This window comes from Danio aesculapii, chromosome 8, assembly GCF_903798145.1.
Source record: "Danio aesculapii chromosome 8, fDanAes4.1, whole genome shotgun sequence".
Classification (NCBI taxonomy): domain Eukaryota; kingdom Metazoa; phylum Chordata; class Actinopteri; order Cypriniformes; family Danionidae; genus Danio; species Danio aesculapii.
This window is the reverse complement of record NC_079442.1, coordinates 32,307,031-32,328,263: the sequence shown is the minus strand read 5'-3', so window position 1 is coordinate 32,328,263 and position 21,233 is coordinate 32,307,031. Positions and strand designations below refer to the sequence as shown.

The window sequence follows — 21,233 nt, the reverse complement described above, 5'->3', positions numbered from 1 at the left end:
TTGAATTAAGTGGTGTAAAATTCAGTAGACTTAACTGAAATGGACCAGTACATGTTAAATATGTGGGTTATTGAATTCAGTTGTGAAAAAGTATTAAAAACAAACTTTAGAAAGTTACCTATTAAAAACAAATCTTTAACTTTGAAGAGTTGCTAAAGCAATGGCACCCGTTTGATGGAGTGGCCCTTACTTAGAAAATGTGAAAAAGCAATTTTCAGACGCACAAGATGTGAAACTACTGTTAACTTACAATATCTGGCTCTGAATCTTCTTCCTGGACCTGATGAGTCACATAAACAGGTCACAATTAATGCATGACCCTCACAGGATTCCATTGAACGCCCGCCCCTTAAGAGCCTACCTTTACCCACCCATTCCTTACATGACCCGTACATGACTCGAGGACTAAAGTAAATATTGACTTTGGTTTGGATTTGTTTTCACCTATGAAATGTGTTAAACTCGCATTTCTCCAAAGCTCTCCAGTAGGTTAAACCAAAGTCTCTGTAAATGGATATACAACTTTAAATAATCAAAAAATTTTATTTCAAAACACGCGACATTAAGCTGTGTCGATGTCACTACAGAGAACTTAATATAACTTTAAAAAGCATACTATTTAAAATACCTTAAAATGAAAATAAATCAATAAATAAACAATCAAACAAAAAGAAGACCCTAGCCAACAAAGGAACCGCCACGAAGCAGTAATACGGAGCAACAGATCAGCATGTTACAGTAAGTTTGACATCCACTGACTTCTCTATAAATAAAAAAAAATTGCTTATAGGGATAAAATCTGTAGTTGATCAGTTTGATCAGTGGAGAATCACGTGGATGCATTTTAAAATTAACAAGTAAGGCTTGATACTGAAACTGATTCAAATTGTGGATAAACTTACTTTTATGTCACATGAGCAGCCTACCAACATGCAAATGTGTTGTTTACATTTTGAAATGAAATATAATTTTCAAAATAAATATTTCACCCTTAGACATGAAAGTAAATAAAATAGGGAAATATGGTCAATAATTTTAGCAAATGCCCGATGAAGTTATTTTTCACAAGAATAAATCATTCTAATATTTAATCGTGTACTCAAAAAAGTAATTAGAGTTCTCAGCATGTTTCTGAATCTGAGTATTTTAAAATGTAAATTAATCTAATTCATAATATCGGAGTTATTTGATTACACAATCTAGATTCCAGGCAAGCAGTTGCTGCCCAGCACTGACCCTGGAAATAAAGTGCAGCTGCATAGTTTTTAAATATAAAATATATTCATATTATATCTTTTTATTTGTATGTATAACTATTATTAAAAGAGGTTAATATACAGAAAGGGTTTTTAGGCTGATCATTCTTTATTCCCCCATTGTGACATGTTCATGTCTACCAAATCTTTGTTTTTTAAATGAAAATAGCAAATTAATGAAATAATGAATGACACAATTCTGTTAAGAAAATTAATTATTGGCTTTTTTGCAGAATAATAGGAAGTTCTCTTTTAGAAAGTCAATAGTACATTTGTTTGCTTGTTTTTTGCTTCCATTATTATTATTATTATTATTTTTATTATTATTAATATTATTATTGTTGTTGTTGATGTTACTGATGTTGTTAATAATGCATAAACAACTGCTCTAATTAGGCCACTGTTACCAACTAGGGTCAAATACTTGATTTGGCCAAAAGAGGGCATCAAGCGTAGTTCGACAAAAGGGTGTCTGGTTGAGCAGGACAGTAAACTACAACACTGATGACTGACAATGAGAAAGTCATTTACCTTTCCTCTCGTATCTTTTATCAGCAAAGCGGTATACTGTAACAAGGGATTTTCATATCGTTATTACTATACTGAAATCCATTTGTCGGAGATACTTTGCTAAATTAAAAGTGTTTTTATTTTATCTGGACTTGATCACTGTGCTTGTTCTTTGTGATTTTGGTCCGTTTCAGATGTCTGCTGCGCGCGCTTTCCTTTTTTTGATATTTGGATTTACCATGCTGAAGTTCATCTGCGGTTACAGTGATGGAAGTTTATTGATCAACCAGTGTCAAAATATGGATATAATTCATTCAGGACAACAACCCACAGGACAAGATTCAAACCCTTTCACCGTCGTTCCAGATAACGTGACCGTGGGCAGTTTGCAAGTGGGAACGAGCATAACAGGTAGAATCTTAAGTGTTTAAATTTACATATTATGCATCTGAAAGATCCACACCAGCGTGGAGAGCGGGGTACAAAGTAACACTTTTTGGTTTGGGGAAAACAATGAACAAAGTTATGGGGTTAGGAAAACCATCTTTTTTATTTAAATAAATAAATTGAATATATTATTGTACGATCATATTCGAAAATAAAACATACTGTTTTAAAATTTACGGTAACACTTTACAACAGAACATGAATAATGATGTATTAATATGTAAACTAAACATTACTTTATTATGAATTAATGATGAGTTAGGCCTTGGTCTAATCATGACCTAATAACTACAACATGATTCACAAAAGTTCATGTGTAAATAATGGCTACATTAATAACTTGTGGGTACATGTTGTTAATAAATGTATTAATTAACCTTTAAGTTTAAGCTAAATGTAACCAACATGAACTCATGAGATGTTAATGTATAATTATGTTATGACTTTCCTTGGAGGGGCACATAATCATTAACTCACCCTTAACTAGTCATGAACTCCTGTGTTTAAATTGTTCTTGTTAATGTTGACTACACTTTCTATTGTTATTCTGTGTAAACGGAATAGACGGATGTGCATAAAGAGTTTATGAGCAGTTAAGAATGGGTAATGATGATGTGCCCTTCCATGTAAAGTCATATAATTATACATTAACATTTAATGAGTTCGTTATGGTTAAATTGAGAATAAACTAATGTGGTATAATACATAAGTAACAAACAATCATGTACTAACAACTAATAAATGTAAATGTAAAGTGTTACCAAATTTACTTTAATGTTGAAACAAAAACATTCACAGAATGGTAAATTTCCTTCAGATTTCTTATACAACAACATTAAAGTACACAAATCATCTCATACATGGTGCAAACTGATTTAAATTGACTCCCGCTACAAATACAGGTTTACAAAGGGCACATATAAACCAAATTTATTCTGATGTCACATATTGCTCTATATAGTCATTTTGCTAAATTATTTGATTGTAGCTTCAGGACAGGTTTTTCAAGGGTGGGGATACAGATTTGTCCGGGGAGTCAGATTTCAGTAGCCTACAACACCTTGACTGATGGTTCCTGTCTATCGCCAAAGAGCAATTTGCGGAGTTAGTTGGCTTGTGATTTACAGTATGACTTACGAACAAGCCTTCTTTAGGATTGAAATTATCACCGATTTTTTCCAGAGATCTGGTACTGTATGAGTATCGACTGAGAGCTGAAAAAGACAATCCAAGGCTGGTGAGAGCTCCTCAGCAAATGTTTTTAAAAGAAAACATATTATTAACATTATTGTTATAACATAAAGATTTAAAAACCCTTTTAACATCTCCCTTAACATCCTATTTTAAACCATATTGCGATTTACTTTTCCTAAAATTTCTTCACATTCTTTCAAAGTATCTGTCTCAAATGTCATATAAAATGATTCAGTTCATTTACCTTAACAGTTTTGTTACAGGCAAATAATGAATTCCTTGTTTTCATGTTTGTCATTTGTTAAAATCCAATACGAAATAACTGTGGTACTCGATTTGGATTTTAACAAATGTTGATCAGCCTGTTTTTAATATTGTATCTTTGTAATCCTTTTTCCCCATTAAGGTTCTTTTGTGCCACTCTAAGCCCCACAGAATAACCTGACCTAAAGGTCAATTTCTTCCTTTGATGTAGTCTTTAATTGCGGTTTTGCGGTTTTAATTGCGGTTTTGTTGTTTGGATAACTCTTAATGATTCTCTTTGGATAACTCTTAATGGAATGACAGAGTCCATGCAGAAGGAAATATATGCTGTGATAGTTTAAATATATGCTGTGATAAATGACCTTAGCAATATAAGCATCCTTAATATTGCCGGAACATTTGTCAAGAATATTCTTTTTCCTTGTTTCACACTTAACATTTTGACTTATTGAAAAAAAAAAAAACTGGTAAGGATTTCTATAGTCAGCAAGAAGGCTGATTTGAGCCTCGGCTGGGTCAGTTGGCATTTCTGTGTGGAGTTTGCATGTTCTCAACGTGTTGACGTGGGTTTCCTCCGGGTACTCCGGTTTCCCCCACAAGTCCAAAGACATGCGGTATAGGTAAATTGGGTAAGCTAAATTGTCTGTAGTGTGTTTGTGTGTGTGAATGAGTGTGTATGGATGTTTCCCAGTGATGGGTTGCAGCTGGAAGGTCCTCCGCTGTATAAAACATGTGCTGGATAAGTTGGCGGTTCATTCCGCTGTGGCGACCCCAGATAAATAAAGGGACTATGCTGAAAAGAAAATGAATGAATGAATGAATGATTTCCCCAGTCCACACAGGTTAAAACAATGACGGATCAAAAAGGTGCAATATTATTATTTTGCAAGTGCTTATGAACGCAGTCAGCTATTTGGCTTGCTGCTGTAATAGCAAATGCTATCTCCTGTCAAAAAAATTTTGACACCAGCAATCGTAATATAGATACAGACCCCTTACCAGAGTTCTCATCTTTGTCCAAGTGTAGATTGGAAAAACCAGGGGCGTTGCTAGACAAAAATAAACATAATAATAATAATTATATATATATATATATATATATATATTTATATATATATATATATATATACTATTTAATTTTTTTAATAAATATTTATTATAAATAAAAGTATTCTTGTTATTAAACAATTATTATTCTAAAAAATCTTAAATGTAACTGGAAAACAATGTTTAGACACAACTGGAGTGATGCTAAGATCCTTTAAGAAACCTTTTGCCAAAATATTCATTTTATTTTAATTAAATTCTATAGACAATTCAATAAAAAAAAAGATGTTTTATAGAACTATCTGTTGTCTTAGACTTGACACATGGCAGAGAATTAGGTTTATTAAGTCTTACCTCTCTGATTGTGAGTAAATTATGAAAGAATGACGAACTATCCCTTTAACACAACGCTGACACACCTTTTTTAATTTCTCACTTACTTTGTCATTCGAAACATCACAATAAATTGTAATGCAGAATGAAATTATGTTGCATCAGACCCAACAAGAACATAAAAAACATCACTATACAAACACTATAAAATCCTAACATAATAAATAAATAAGCTTTTATAATTTCATATATAAAAATATAGTTGTATAAAATATAACCCGATTTAAAAAAATCCCTGAAGGGAATACTTATTATTTAAATACGGATTGCACCATTTGTTATAATAGTTATAATATTAACAATTTATGCTAGTTGAACTATTTATTAATTTATAATTTCATACATTTCATACAATTGATCCGCTCAATCGAGCAGAGACCATCTCATTCAGACTATCTTGGACCGATTGATTTAGCGCGGATCCGAGTGCGATTGCTGGACTCACATATGCCAAACAAACCATGCCAACAGGGGAAATGAGACAGATTCCGAAACAAATGTCTATATGTGAAAGCACCCTAAGATGCATAAAAATAATAAAAGATAACATTTTCCGCCATTACAAACATTTTCTTGCACATCCCTGGTGGTCAGACTGCGCACACCAGTTTGGGAACCGCTGCACTAGACAGACAACGTCGTTGATACAGTTCCTCGATAGATGTCATTTTGACTCCAACAGACTTTCCATCTTACTTTATTATCCTCCCAATGGTGTCCTTGTCAGATACACTGCTATTCTCATACCAAAGGGAGATGCCATTAATGAGAATACTCTCAACAGCTCCTCTGTAAAAAGTTGTGAGGATTAATGGGTTTAGGTGTGCTCTTTTCATGCTATTGAATTTAATATTGACTTAATTGAACCACTTTAAATCATGAGCCATAATCATTAATTAATTATTTTACATTTATTCTGGCATATGCTCACTTTTAGGAAGATGTCTACACAGTTTTATAAAAGGCAAATCTTGCAGACATGTGAGATAGATGAGAAAACAAAAATAAATAAATATTTCAGAATAAATTACAGCACAATATTGCCTTGGCTAAACTTAAATGATTTGCTCATGAGTCATGAAGGAAGACCAGTTGATAATATTTGCTTTTGGATAATTATTTTGTCCCAGTTTACACTTAGCACTATGTTGTTCACTCGTCAATCTAAATTACAAGCATGCATAATTCTGTCTCAAGCCCCCAAAAAAGCTCAAATTCCCAAAGCTCTCAAGCCCGCCTGCCTCTTTACATAGGCTACCTGGTTACTGGTTTCTTTAACGTTGCTAGTGCGATTCTCTACTATAGTCTACACTACAGGAAAGATGTAGTTTACTTCTTTAGTGGTGTAAACAAGTTGTCTTTTCAAACTTATCAGCAAATGTATAACTTTTTCCACAGTGACGCTCTCTGCTTCTTCTGGTTCATTTTTGGGCTTTATGTTGGAGGCTCGAGAGTGTGATGATTGTCCACCTGCTGGTACATTTAGTTTGCTTGACTCGGCCAACAGTCTGCTCCTCTGTGACGTGAGTTCTGTCACACACACATACACACTGAAGCAGTGGTTGAATTTTGTGATTTATGAGGACTCTCCAGTCGTAATGAATTTTTGTAGCCTACTCTAAATAATGTTTATTATATGGCATTGCCCCACCACTACCCCTTTACCTAACCCTCATAGGAGACCTGCGCCAAAATTTGAATGTGAAAAACCCTGTTAAGTATGATTTAAACAGTTTTTTATTTCGAGGACACAGGGCCACATGTACTCATAAACCACCTCAGTATAGTAATATCTAGGTCACACACACTATTAAACAAATTTGTGTACTCATAAACCACATAAACAAGCACACACACACTTTTACACTCTTTCTTACAGGCTTCTTAGAGCAATAGCTAAATGTTAGCAGCTGTAAATTCTAGAAACTAACATCGGGTGTTTATTTTATGAATTTATTAGGGCCAGGCCGTGGCTCAAACTGACAATTCAGATAAATATTCACTCCAAGTGACGTGGACGCCTCAAGGCACTGGATATTTTTTCTTCAGGTAAATTCTTGTGATGCTTCGAGTAAAAACAATACATTGTGCACAGGTTGTCACAGTAAATATTTTTTTATTGTATTTTATATAATGTTTTGCATTATGTGGAGATTAGCACCGTGAGTTATGGGCGATCACTAGACCCAGAACTATAAATCAGCCTTAAGACAAAATAAAAGGGAAAAATATTCATGGCTTTATTGCAGTTTGTAGTGATAGTTTGTAAATCTGATATATGATTTTCTTTTCAGAGCTGCATTCGTCCAGGTTTTTGGTTCATTCTGGACAAAAAAAGCAATCATACTCCCGACAACAACAACATTGCCGCTGACGACAACGCCAATGACAACGTCACCGCTGGTAACAACACCGAGAATGATGCAGACAATGATGCAAACAACGATGCCGACAATGACGCAGACAACCACACAGGCAACAACACCGTCTACGACGCAGGCAATGATGCAAACAACGACGCCAACAATGACACAGACAACAACAACGACTCAGACAATGATGCAAACAACAACATTGACACCATCCAAGACACTTACGACACTGCAGATGATGATGACAACAGCCACTACAACAACTACTGACACCACCACTACTGTAACAACTTGCCGTACAACGTTAGGTAATAAAAACATCCATATACAGCAAAAGAATCAAAACTCTCAAACAGTGGCCATATCAATATATATAATGGGTAGTTCACCCAAAAATGAAAATTCTGTCATTTACTAACCCTCCACTAACAACTGTTTGAGTTTATTTCGTTAGTTGAACACAAAATAATACATGTTGAAAAATGTCGGAAATCAGTAGCCTTTGACTTCCATGAAATATTTTACTACAATGGATGTCAATGGGTACTTGCTTCCAGCATTCCTCAAAATATCTTCTTTTGTGTCCAATTAAAAATAACTCAATGGCTTGAAATCACTTGAGGGTTCTACATTTCTTTATTTATTGAGTGAAGTATTACTTGAAACAGTAGCATATCTGTATCATTTTTACTGTGTTATTGTGTTTGGAAAGCAATCACTTTCTCCTGCTGTCTCCTATTCAAACACACACAAACAAACACTTCGACTCAAATGGAAACACACTCATGAATAAAGTGTCTGTTGCCAGTTCTTCTTGTTTTGCAAATCTAAATTTACATGAGATTTTCAATTGTGAAAATAATGGTGCTGTTCTTGAAGCAGAATATTTTATGTGTAGCAACGATGCTGCTGCAGGATACACACACACAAACTCTAATATCGATATTACTTAAATGTATTATTAAGAGTCTGCTTTTAAGAGTCAAGTCTCTGTTACTAGCTATAAAAAACATTTTGAAATTAACAGAGGCTTTAGATGCACAAGTAACTAGTACAAACAAATGTGATTAACTAATGCTTTTTTTAACTTCTGCTTTTTGTAATGCTCTCATCATGTCTCACAGACGCATCCACTGCACCACCAACCTCTGCAGTCAACAATACGCAAACAGGTCTAACTGTATTTACAACACCAAACCTACAGGCTACAGGTAAATTTTTTGTCATATACAAAATCAAATGTATTAGGTAGATTTTTTAAGTAAATGTATTACCTAGAACAATCAAATATAACTACAATTTTGTGACTTGAGTCTTGAATTATCAGGTTATTGATTTTTGTTTAAACCTATAAATCAGGTTGTTTTAATAAAGCAGATTATTGGTTGATATCAGCATACTGGTGTGCATGTAAACAGTGAAACAACGCACAATGGGAAAAATAACTATGTAAAAGGTTTGTTATTCTTTTTCGAAGAAGAAGACAGGGTCGGTGATATAAGGTATGTAATAAATTTTATCAATAATGACACAACAGCTGTGGGTGTGTGTGTAATCTCTCCACCCCCAGCTGCTCGTTGTCTTCTGCTTGAAGCTGCGGTCACACTGGGCTTTCTGTGTGCGAAATTCTGTCGTACGGCGCTGCAAAAAGGGGCTGGATTAAACAAGATGTTTAAACATTAAAAAAGCCAGCGATTTGCTGCATGTTTTAAATTTCTGTCCAGAGAGGTCCTGTTTTGATCCTATGGGGCAACCTACAAAGACAAACCACTAACTATCATGAGCTGTGGTTCTACATCTCCCATGATAAATGAGTTTAATCATATGCATTAGTTTAATTAGTCAAACTTGGATAAGAATGAGCTGTTTGCAAGAAACAGACCATTCCCTGGTCAGTTTTATTACCATAAGATATATAATAAGTTTGATTATCATAAGGACTTAAGCAATCAATTTGCAAGAGGAAGCTAAATTATGGTCCATACACCATACTAATTAAACAATACAACTGTTTACACAGCTGTGCACATAGCTGATATCAAATATGACAATAAGAGTCAATAATCATGAATAATAATAATACTTATGAACATCATGTATGGGAATACAATATGGGGGTGGGGGGGGGGGGTGGTCTGGCAACCAACAGAGATAGACCACTAACTTTGCAAGAAACAGACCACAGTGCTGGTCAGTTTTGTCACAATCAGATGTATCACAAGTTTGATTATCAAAGGCAATCACCATTAAAGGAACGATATAATAAGATCCTTCAGTTATGATAGGTAATACATGATAAAACAAACTGTGACAGCTTTGGTTACATTGAATTGTTCCCCCTGCTCATAACACCCAGTATCATTGCAAATAGTACTGTGGGCACTTAACTTATGCCAATATAATACATGCTATATAAATAGTGTAACAGCTCTAAAATTGAATTATTCCCATCTCCTATAACACAGGGTATCATTAAAAACGGTACAGTGAGCACTTAATTTAAAACCAATATCCCTTACTGATGTTCCATAATTCTCTCCAAGTATTGCAATTATTAGACATTAACATTTCTTGTACATGGAAAAGTTGAATTTTTGCTAAAAACATGTTAACTCTACATCATGTCTAATTCATCCATGATGACAAATTATATTAACGTGAATCATTACATTATTTTTACACAAAAGCAAACCTGCAAAACTAATTAGGACAGCTTGAACTGTTTAGCCACATGTATTCTTATGTATGTAGACTCAAGATGACTTTGAGTTCTAAACACACAATGACAACTGCAGTTTTCACCAGGATCCCCATGCTATGTTGTTCTACTGCCACCACCACTCGCACTGCCGGATGCAATGTTAGCAATATCAAAAGTCATGACCAGACAGCCTCCTCTGGCTTTGAAAAATGAAAAAATGACCCATTTTTTGTGAAATAAGTAATGATCGTGTCACTGTTTTTCTCAGAAAACATATTTTCAAAGATGCTGTTGGCTTGAAATTTTCATCGGATGTTGGTAACAACCAAAGAAATACATATATGCAAAGAAAACAAAAGTAATTAGGTTACAAATAAAGTTATGTGTAATGAAATGATGCAGGGAAAAAGTTATGAACACATGAAGTAAAGGAGGTGTAGAACGGCAGTGAAAGCCCAGACAGCAACTGAAATCTCTCAGTTATTCAGTAACCCTCGGTTCTTCGTCACTGTAAATTAATATTAGCTGCTTCATATATATATATATATATATATATATATATATATATATATATATATATATATAATATGTTTGTCTGTAAACCAGGTTATTTTAATGCATGTAAACAGTGAAATAACTAACAATGGGAAAATAACTATTATAAAGTAAAAATATACACTGTCAAAAAAATGCAGATTAGGCAAACTAAACTATTTGGCTGACATTTTTTATGTTGAAGTAGATTTTCTACATATTTTCTGCATATCGGTGTGATTTTAGAGAATAAAATCTTTATGGCTGGAAATGATATGCATTAATGCTGAGTATATTTTCTGTTTCTGTGTTTCTACTTTCTGCAGTCAATACTACACAAACAGATTCAACTACAAACACAACAATAACATCAAACACACAATCACAGACTACAGGTAAATAACATAATTTTATATATATATATATATATATATATATATATATATATATATATATATATATATATATATATATACACACACACACACACATACACACACACATACAGTTAACCCTCCTGTGAAACATATATTCTTTTTCAAATACTGTATTTGTCAAGCACTAAAGTGCATCCTCAAAATTACATATGGGATAATTTTTACAGCATAGACAATGTAATTTCATTGCAAATATAGACAAATAGACATAAGCATGCATTTAGTTGTTCAAAAAGTCTGTGGAGGATGAGGGAGCTCTCCGATTTCACCAAAAAGATCTTAATTTGTGATCTGAAAAAGGTTTCAATAGTTTGGAATGACATGAAGATGAGTAATTAATAAAATAATTGTAACTTTTGGAACCCCAGATTTAAAAAAAGGATGGATAGATTCAACCATAATAACACTTGTCATCTGTTTTCATTTACATGTAGTGACACCATCATACCTGTTGCAGTGTGTGCAGTATTTGGTATGTAGACTATAAATATATATTACAATACATATGCTAATGAATCAGCAGGATTTGGTCTTCATTTTTACCCTATACATCTAAATGTTGTCTGTCTGTCTGTTCATATCAGAGAAGTTGTGTGGCACTGTTGTTATTCAGCAGACTTTGTTTTCTTGGAGGCTCTTCTCTTCTCATGATCATCAAACCAGTTTCAAAGATGGTCAGTGTCAAATAACACATGCACAATGTCAGCAACATGATTCTTCCAGCTTAAGAGATAGATCACACAAAATTTTAAATATTCTCACTATTTACTCACCCTCAAGTGCTTTTAAACCTTCTAAAGTTTAATTTGTTCTGTTGGACACAAATGAAGATCATTTAAAAAATGGTAATAAATGGTAACTGTTGACATCCATAGTAGGAAAAAACAAACACTATGGAAGTCAATGGTCACCAGTTTTCAGAAGTTTTTTGTGTTAAGCAGAAATAAGAAACTTAAACTGGTTTGTGACAAGTGAGTAAATGATAGTAGAATGTTCAGTTTTGGGTGAATTATTCCATCATATTTCATTGAATTCATAATGTAAATAACGAATATATACATTGTGTCTCCTCACAGCTCACCCAGATTGCATCCATCATTGAACTAATATTCAAAACTATTGCTACTGTCCTTGTATTAATAAAAGCAGTTCATGTAAGAATTTTTTTGAGTATATTACAGTTTAAGATAAGAACTTTCTTCAAACTGAATATGTGTTCAAGACATGAAGCGAATTTGACATCTAATTAAGTTCTCATTGTTGTGTCTGTTAATGTTTGTGGCAGTATGACTGTGAGAATGCTGGTTTGCAGTTTGTGTTTGCTGCTTTGACAGTGACTGCAATGGTTACAGGCCTGATGCACACCATCACCGTTTTCCTTCACCGCGGACTAAGCCATGAATTGTGAGTGTTAACTTTACATATCAGCACCAATATAATGTGACCAAACATAAATGAAAACAAACAGGTCTTCAAACGGGTTTTTGTTTGGTATTGGTCAGAAAAAGAGAGACTCAGTCTCAACTCATCATTAGCTGAAACGTTTTTGCAAACAATAGTGGGCCAGAACTACTAAACAGGACAAATTACCATGAGACCAAAATCCTATATAAGGCGACGCAGTGGTGCAGTAGGTCCTTGGTTCGAGCCTTGGCTGGGTCAGTTGGCGTTTCTGTGTGGAAATTGCATGTTCTCAACGTGTTGACGTGGGTTTCCTCCGGGTACTCCGGTTTCCCTCACAAATCCAAAGACATGCGGTATTGGTAAACTGGGTAAGCTAAATTGTCCATAGTGTATGTGTGTGAATGATTGCTGCGTAAAACATATGCTGGATAAGTTGGCGGTTCATTCCACTGTGGCGACACCAGATTAATAAAGGCACTAAGACGAAAAGAAAATGAATGAATGAATGAATCCTATATAATTGCAGATGAGAGTGGATTGTCCTGCAAGTACTGACAGTTTCAAATGGAAGAACAACTTTTAATAAAAGAATATATTACTTTAAGTATAATCTAAACCATTTATTATCTAAAAACAAAAAATATTCTATAAAATAGACAAAGGAGTTACATACCCATCTGAGAAATAGGCAGTATCTATATTGGTATTAACATTGTAGCTATGAGTTATATCACATGATAAAAATGTCCTCTGAAGAGGACAAAAGTAGACAAGCACACAAGGCTTCAGACTCTGTTTACACCTGAATTGATTTGACAAAAACATCTTACCAGATAATACCAGGACCTAATTTATTGATTTACAGTCTGTGGTTTAAAAGAATTAAATCTTCTTAATATAAGATACTTACAGTATTTACAGTATACTAAAATATTTTGAATTTAATGTTCTAAAATCATTATCTTACAGAAGAACGTGTTGGATTGGTTCTCTCATAATAGTTGACCTACTGAATACACTCATGACATGTAAGTTTTTCCCCCATATACTTTAATGTTGAAGTTTTTCCCCATATACTTTAATGTTGAAGTTTTTCCCCATATACTTTAATGTTGAATAACCTTTTTATTTATTTGTTATTTTGTACAAATATTAATAAATGACCTTAAATGACATTTTCTCAAATTGGCATAGGTGTAATTACTCATACAAAGCTTTTTAAAGCTCATATAAAGCTAATAAAATCTTTTGTTTGTTACTAATCTTCTTTTTTTCTATTTATACCGTAGCCATCTCAATATTTTATGGGTTATGGTGGTTTCAAGGACGCTGGTTGCTAATAGTAATGGCAGTTTATGTTATATTAGAGTTCATCCTTCACTTTGGAGCTGTTGTTTATGAACGGATGGAAAAACACAAGACAAGAATGAGAGTGGAACGTAAGTATATTTGGTATGAACATGCTAGAGCCCTCTTTCTACTAGACTCTAGACAGTTTTAAAGATTTTTATCTGTCTCTGTACTTTCTTGTTCTGCACTGAAAAAAAGATCCATTAAACTGAATCCTAGATGACATTATATTTACTCATGAACACACAGTCTCAATGGATTGTATTTGTACGTTTACAGAAAATCGTCCTGTTCCAGACAACAGGGTATGTGAACTTTTCATCTGTCCTCACTCATGTTTATGCATAAAGTCCTTGTAGTTTCAGGCAATCTGCTTAAAGGGATATTTTATTTGTTGTTTACTTGTCTTCAAGCCATGGAATTTTTTTTCTCAAGCAGAACATTAATTAATATTTTTAAAAACATTTATAAAACATTAGGCCACTTTCCACTGAGTGGTACGGGTCACCCTGATTTAGCTTGGACTATTTTCCATGGCCAACAGTACCCTGTAAACTCATTAGAAGATAAAAAGAGGACAACCCATATAGTGCACAACGTAAATGAATATTCCCTCTTATTTTATATATTTTTATCCAGTAATATATTTATCTAATATTAATGTGGTCACTTAACATCTTTCCTAAAGATGAATAGAAAGATAATAATTCAAATGAGGTGTTGCAAAAATAAATAATAAAAATACATTTACAAACTACAAAATTTCAACTACATTAAAAAATATAGTTTTTTCGTCTTTATAAAAATGTTATTGTATATTTTTCCAGAACATTTTCATTGCGGTGTTTTGCACTGTGATCTTAAATTATTTGGTCATATTAGTTCTAGGTTGTGCTTTGTTAATGAAATAATTAATTTATGTATTACTTCATGGTGGATTTATTAATTTAGAATGAAACTGAAGGCCTAGTTGTGAAATGTTTGGTCCACGCCTCATGTCTGAGTAAATGGATATAAACGTGTAATGTGCTGTATCAAACAGTACGGCTCAGTGAAAAAGATAAAAGAGACAATAAAATTTGTAAAAATTTGGCGCCAGTAGCCTAGTGGTTAAGTGCACTGACCTACTGTATAGCAACATGGTGCTCATGGTGACTCGAGTTCAATTCCCGGCTTAAGGTCCTTTGCCAACCCTTCCCCTCTCTCTGCTCCCAATACTTTCCTGTCTGTAACCTCCTCTGTCCTATACCAAATAAAGGTCAAAAACCTATTAAAAAATAAATTTAAAAAATGTATAAAAACATTTACAGGCAAAACAGAAGTAATAGAGTGGATGCTGGCAATTTTCTTTGGTCTGTATAAAAACTTAAAATGAAACGGCTCACACTTTAGAATGTTGTGAATGCCCTCAGGACCGGGGCTGTGGATTACAGGTAATAACATTATATGTAATGTTTCATTTTGTGCATAAGCCTTCATTGTAAGGATCCACATATATTAATTTTGATTTAACTGTATGTTTATATATAGTCATTTATCACCATTAAATGCCACACCTTAAATATTTTTTTTCCTTTTTTATTTGCAGAAATCCCCATGGTTCTTTATATTTGCCATTTGTTTAGTGATTTATGTAATGTTTACAGTTGCACTTATTGTAGGAGTGGTCAGTTAGTCTGTATATATATATATTTGTATGTATATATATATATATATATATATATATATATATATATATATATATATATATATATATATATATATATATATATTTATAAAATATACACACACACACGCACACACACACACACACACACACACACACACACACACACACACACAGGACCTGCCTGCTTAAATAAAATTATTTTGTCATATTAATTCTAGGTTGTGCTTTGTTAATGAAATTAATTATTTCATTAACAAAGCACAACCTAGAATTAATATGACAAAATAATTTAATGTATGTTATGTATTACTTCTTGGTGGATTTATTAATTTAGAATGAAACTGAAGGCCTAGTTGTGAAATGTTTGGTCCACGCCTCATGTCTGAGTAAATGGATATAAACGTGTAATGTGCTGTATCAAACAGTACGGCTCAGTGAAAAAGATAAAAGAGACAATAAAATTTGTAAAAATTTGGCGCCAGTAGCCTAGTGGTTAAGTGCACCGACATACAGCAACATGGTGCTCATGGGGACTCAAGTTCAATTCCCAGCTCAAGGTCCTTTGCCAACCCTTCCCCTCTCTCTGCTTCCAATACTTTCCTGTCTGTAACCTCCTCTGTCCTATACCAAATAAAGGTGAAAAACCTATTAAAAAATCATTTAAAAAAAATTTATAAAAACATTTACAGGCAAAACAGAAGTAATAGAGTGGATGCTGGCAATTTTCTTTGGTCTGTGCAAAAACTTAAAATGAAACGGCTCACACTTTAGTATGTTGTGAATGCCCTCAGGACCGGGGCTGTAGATTACAGGTAATAACATTATATGTAATGTTTCATTTTGTGCATAAGCCTTCATTGTAAGGATCCACATATATTAATTTTGATTTAACTGTATGTTTATATATAGTCATTTATCACCATTAAATGCCACACCTTAAATAATTTTTTTCCTTTTTTATTTGCAGAAATCCCCATGGTTCTTCATATTTGCCATTTGTTTAGTGATTTATGTAATGTTTACAGTTGCACTTATTGTAGGAGTGGTCAGTTAGTCTGTATATATATATATTTGTATGTATATATATATATATATATATATATATATATATATATATATATATATATATATATATATATATATATATATATATATATATATATATATATATATATATTTATAAAATATACACACACACACACACACACACACACACACACACAGGACCTGCCTGCTTTGAAGAGATTTTTTTTCTCTTGCATCTTGCACATGAACCAATTTATAGCACTATTTTCTTTTGTATACATGTATCTGTTAAACTTTGTGTAGATATGTATATTGTACTTTCTGCAATCTGATTTGAGGATATTGACAGAATATATTCTGAAGGAAAAAAAGTGCTTACAAAAAGTGTTGATGTTTTGAAATGTTGCTGTCCAAAGGTCACATAATTTCTTATTATTTACCTGGCCGCTGTACAGTCCACTATATGATGGTGATCTTAACTCTTTCTGAATTTTGATTGTAATTTAAAAATGTTATTGTTTGTTATGTTATTGTTCATGCACTTGATGTTAAAATGTTTTCATATTTGATCACAAAGTAAATTTGTCACTTTGATGCAGTTTAATTGGCTCCATTTGTATTTGTGATATGCTTTGAAAATAAATAAAATATATCTTTTGAAAGTTTTGATAGATGAAGTCTGTATTGCTGTAGACTTTTTGTATTATAGTAATTTTAGTCACAAAATGTTCTAGATTATATTTCTGACCCATTTTGAGTTACATTCAACCAGCAGTGCAGTCCTTTTTAACTAAACGTTGGGTTAAATCACAACCCACCATGCTGGGTTAAACATACAAACTACAAGCACTGGGTTGCCACAATAACACAAATTAGGTTGTTTTTAACCCAGCATTTTTAGTTTAGTCCAATAAGCTTTAATGTGTTGATGTGTCTGCAGCACTTACTCTTATGAAATGCAGACATTTGAATACACAACAATGTGTGTTAAATAAAGAAATTCCAATAAAAATATAGACTATAAAAATATAACTATTCAAAGATCGTATACTCTGTAAATTTGCTTTCTCAGATTGTCTTGCAGTATGATATTTTTGTAATTACAATGAACCACTACACCACATAACAAACAAATAACAAAGGACATTTTGCATTACACTTCCTCCTGTGTCAGTCAGTCCATAAGCCTAAAATTGATATATAATCTGAGGGAAAACCAGTTCTCCAATCAACAGCTCACTTTTCTGCCCACTTTATGCCTGAAATATTTTGGGCATTGACTTTCTAACAAAAAAATCTTTATTTTGCGTTAAGTTCCAGGTATTTCGAGTAGCAGTTGACAGATTAGGTTTGCAAAAAAAAAACCCAGTTTGTCAATTTCCATCATTTTCAGTTGGGTTTAAATCAGGACTGTTTGCTGGCCATGCTGACATGCCTTTATTTTTATTTTTGATTAGTCTAAGTTTTAGCAAAATTTTGCAACAATTGGGACTTGAAACGCAAAGAAACTTTCCTTAAATTTGATGACATTTTTAGTACTTTACAAAACCTTTCATTCAACGTTCCTCACTAGTGCTATTATCTGTCCATTCCCCCACAGACTGCTGATTCACTTGTGTCATTAATGACAACTAAACATCTCTTCAGTAATCCTCCTTCCTAGCTCTTAATTCTCTGAGCAGTAACTGTTCCTTTGTATAATTACCACTTCTTGTGTATTGCTATCGTCTAATTACAATTACAATTGGAAAATTTTTGTAATGAATCCACTGAAGCCAAGTGTTAAAACCCAAGTGGAGTCTTTAATGAAGCTATAAACACAGAAACAAAACTCAGCTTGGCAAAGCATAACAAAACAAACCCACTGACTGTGGGGTTACACACAAATCTCGACAAGGAACAACTTAACTAGAACAATCAATGAGGAGCACACGACTAAATCTACCAATGAAAACATGACACAAGAACAAAGGAGCAAATGCCCAGCAGGAAACAGGAAGACAGGACTAAACTACAAAATAAACGTGAAGGCTGTGTCCGAAATTGCATAAGAAAATTCTTACTAAAAAGCAGTATGTGAGCTGAATCCTTCATGAATGGGAGTGAATCAATGCAAATAACTTGGGTTGGTCCTGCAACAATGACAAATGGTGGATGTATGGTGGATTGGGTCATGAAGTAAATTTAAATGTAGTACCTACTCGAGTAGTAGGAGATTTCAGATGCAGCACAAGACAACATGACACACCTTACAATTTGCTGGTTCAGTCTTACTGTGGCTTACATCTTCAGCAGAGTATAAATGATCTGATAGGTATTTAAAAAGAAAAATTTGCGGACACATTATGTAGATATGAAAGACTTATCTTACATCTTGTAAAAGGGGTACAATAGAAGTCCTCTAAATCACTAGAATGCTAATTTTATCCAAAAATCTTACTCCTGTTGCTTTCTGTCCTTAAAAAAGATTAGGTTTTCTGTCTTATTAATCTACATATTACAGTACATCCATATTAATCAAAATACATTAGGAAAAAATGTTTTTCTTTGTTTTATTTTATTCTGCTATCCACACTGAAAAAATATATGTGCCAAGAGACTAAAACAATGTTTCCACATTGTCACGTTATCACGTGAATAAATTTGGAAATGATCACGAGTTTGACATGAAATGTTACAAAATCTAATTTCACAGAAGTTTCAATAACACCTCAGAAGTGTAGTCAAACTTGTTCACATGAGGAAACTTATTCCTGTCACCTGTTTATTCATGTTACCAAATGGTAGATTTTTTTTAAGTCCAGCATTTACGTCATTGCTTAATAAATTGTATTATAAAGCCAAAATATGGCTGTGTGATTTTTAGAAACATACACATTATATGGACATATAGTGTGTTATGACAAATACATATTTTGAAACGAAACCCACAATTTCTTTACAACAAACACCTCTTGCAGATAAAAACAAGTTATTTCGTTGAAATAAAACATTTTTAAGCATGCTTTTAAAAAGGCTTTAGAGTTTTGGTAACAAGACTCATTAAACTGCATCCATCTTTCACTCTGAAGCGGTGTAAAAATTCAATAAAGTTAACTAAAAATGACCAGTAGTTGTTAAATATGTGTGTGAATTAAGTTGTGAAAAAGGATTAAAAACAAAGTTTAACTTTGAAGATTTTCTAAAGCAATGGCACTCATTTGATGGAATGGCCCTTAGAAAATGTGAAAGCTAATTTTCATTCGCTCAAGATGTGAAACTACTGTTGCAAGCACTTTTAACTTAAAATATCTGGCTCTGAATCTTCTTCCTGGACCTGATGAGTCACGTAAACAGGTCATAATCAATGCATGACCCTCACAGGATTACATAAAATTTCCATTGAAAGCCCGCCCGCAAAGGAGCCTAACCTTACCCAACCATTTGTGCCTTGCATGACTTGAAGACTAAAGTAAATATTGACTTTGGTTTGATTTGTTTCACCTATGAAATGTGTTAAACTCAATAGCACAAAGCTCTCCAGCATGTTAAACCCAACCAAAGTCTTTGTAAATAGATGGGCTATACAACTTTAATTCATCCAAAAATCTAATTCCAAAACGCGGTGTAATTGTTTACAAGCAGTGAACCCAGCTACTCCCCTGCGTGCTGTGATAGGCAAAAGCACATTAAACTATCATAAAATGTTAAATTCATTTTAACATAGACACGCGTTCAAAATGTCACATAACACTTTTTATTTCTCTAAAATCCCATGAAACAAGATAATGATAATGTGTACCTCTTTGATATTTGTAACACTGGGCCAGCTGCAGACAGATTGATTAGGTTGCGGGCGCCATCTTACGGCAAAACCCGGAAATTCATTCGCCATGATGACCCTCATTGTGCATTATGGTGTAGCCTATTTTTTTCGATGATGAATTGATGTTTCTCACTCGAACACCTTCTTCGAATTAAAATTGTATAATAATAGATTTTTTCTAATTTTACCCTGTTGAGATTGTTAGCACTTGGGTAAAATTCGCATTTATTTTTAGACCCTATTACTTTTGTCGTGATTTTTCTGTCTTATAGCTATTCTTAGTAGGCTACTAGGCTTTTCATTATCGTTAAGTATATGGTCAAGTTTGTTAAAGTTTACAATATTAAATGGTACACATAAAAATACAGCTTAAACTTTTCTTAGAATTAATTGAAAGAATGTAGCCTATTTTGATTGTAGATTGAAAAGTTAAAAGAAAACCTTGATTGGCTATAGGCTAAACAAAAACTCCAATCAAAATTGGTTGTAGCATTTTTGGACTAAAATAAAACATAAAAAAATATTGTTTTGACTTACCATGACTCTAGTATAAGCAGAAAAAGACAGAAAAGGGTTAGATTTTTTATTATTATTATTATTATTATTATTATTATTATTAAATAAGTAACATAAAGAGGGGCTAAGTTAAGTCTGACAGATCTAAACCATTGTTGAAATTCAGCCATGGCTAAAATATGGATATAAATTGATTTAAGTGTAGCCTACTAACAGCAAAATGACTGACTTTGAAAAACAATATGCATGTAAATTCTTGGGACACCTGTTATGTGACTGAATCCCTCTCTTTTTCTCTCGTGCATCTT

At 33.2% G+C, this 21,233-nt stretch overlaps 1 protein-coding gene across 1 annotated transcript; it reads left to right on the top strand.

The window, feature by feature from the left end:
* The first annotated feature begins 1,769 nt into the window (after positions 1 to 1,769).
* LOC130233612 (uncharacterized) lies at positions 1,770 to 16,632 on the top strand. The gene is made up of 14 exons (XM_056463744.1): positions 1,770 to 2,177; positions 6,510 to 6,634; positions 7,072 to 7,160; positions 7,406 to 7,791; positions 8,608 to 8,694; positions 11,045 to 11,113; positions 11,590 to 11,627; positions 11,740 to 11,829; positions 12,232 to 12,309; positions 12,441 to 12,559; positions 13,529 to 13,587; positions 13,849 to 13,998; positions 14,189 to 14,214; positions 16,546 to 16,632. Exons 1-14 carry the CDS (start codon positions 1,961 to 1,963, stop codon positions 16,630 to 16,632), a joined length of 1,620 nt encoding a protein of 539 aa, XP_056319719.1. The 5' UTR covers positions 1,770 to 1,960.
* The last annotated feature ends 4,601 nt before the right edge of the window (positions 16,633 to 21,233 follow it).

Bases quoted from the DNA above. Each gene is read 5' to 3' on its own strand.
- LOC130233612 (XM_056463744.1), top strand. From the start codon at position 1,961: ATGTCTGCTGCGCGCGCTTTCCTTTTTTTGATATTTGGATTTACCATG. The intron at 11,114-11,589 runs GTAAATAACATA...ATTTACATGTAG, and splicing joins CACACAATCACAGACTACAG to TGACACCATCATACCTGTTG. The intron at 12,310-12,440 runs GTAAGAATTTTT...TGTTTGTGGCAG, and splicing joins TATTAATAAAAGCAGTTCAT to TATGACTGTGAGAATGCTGG.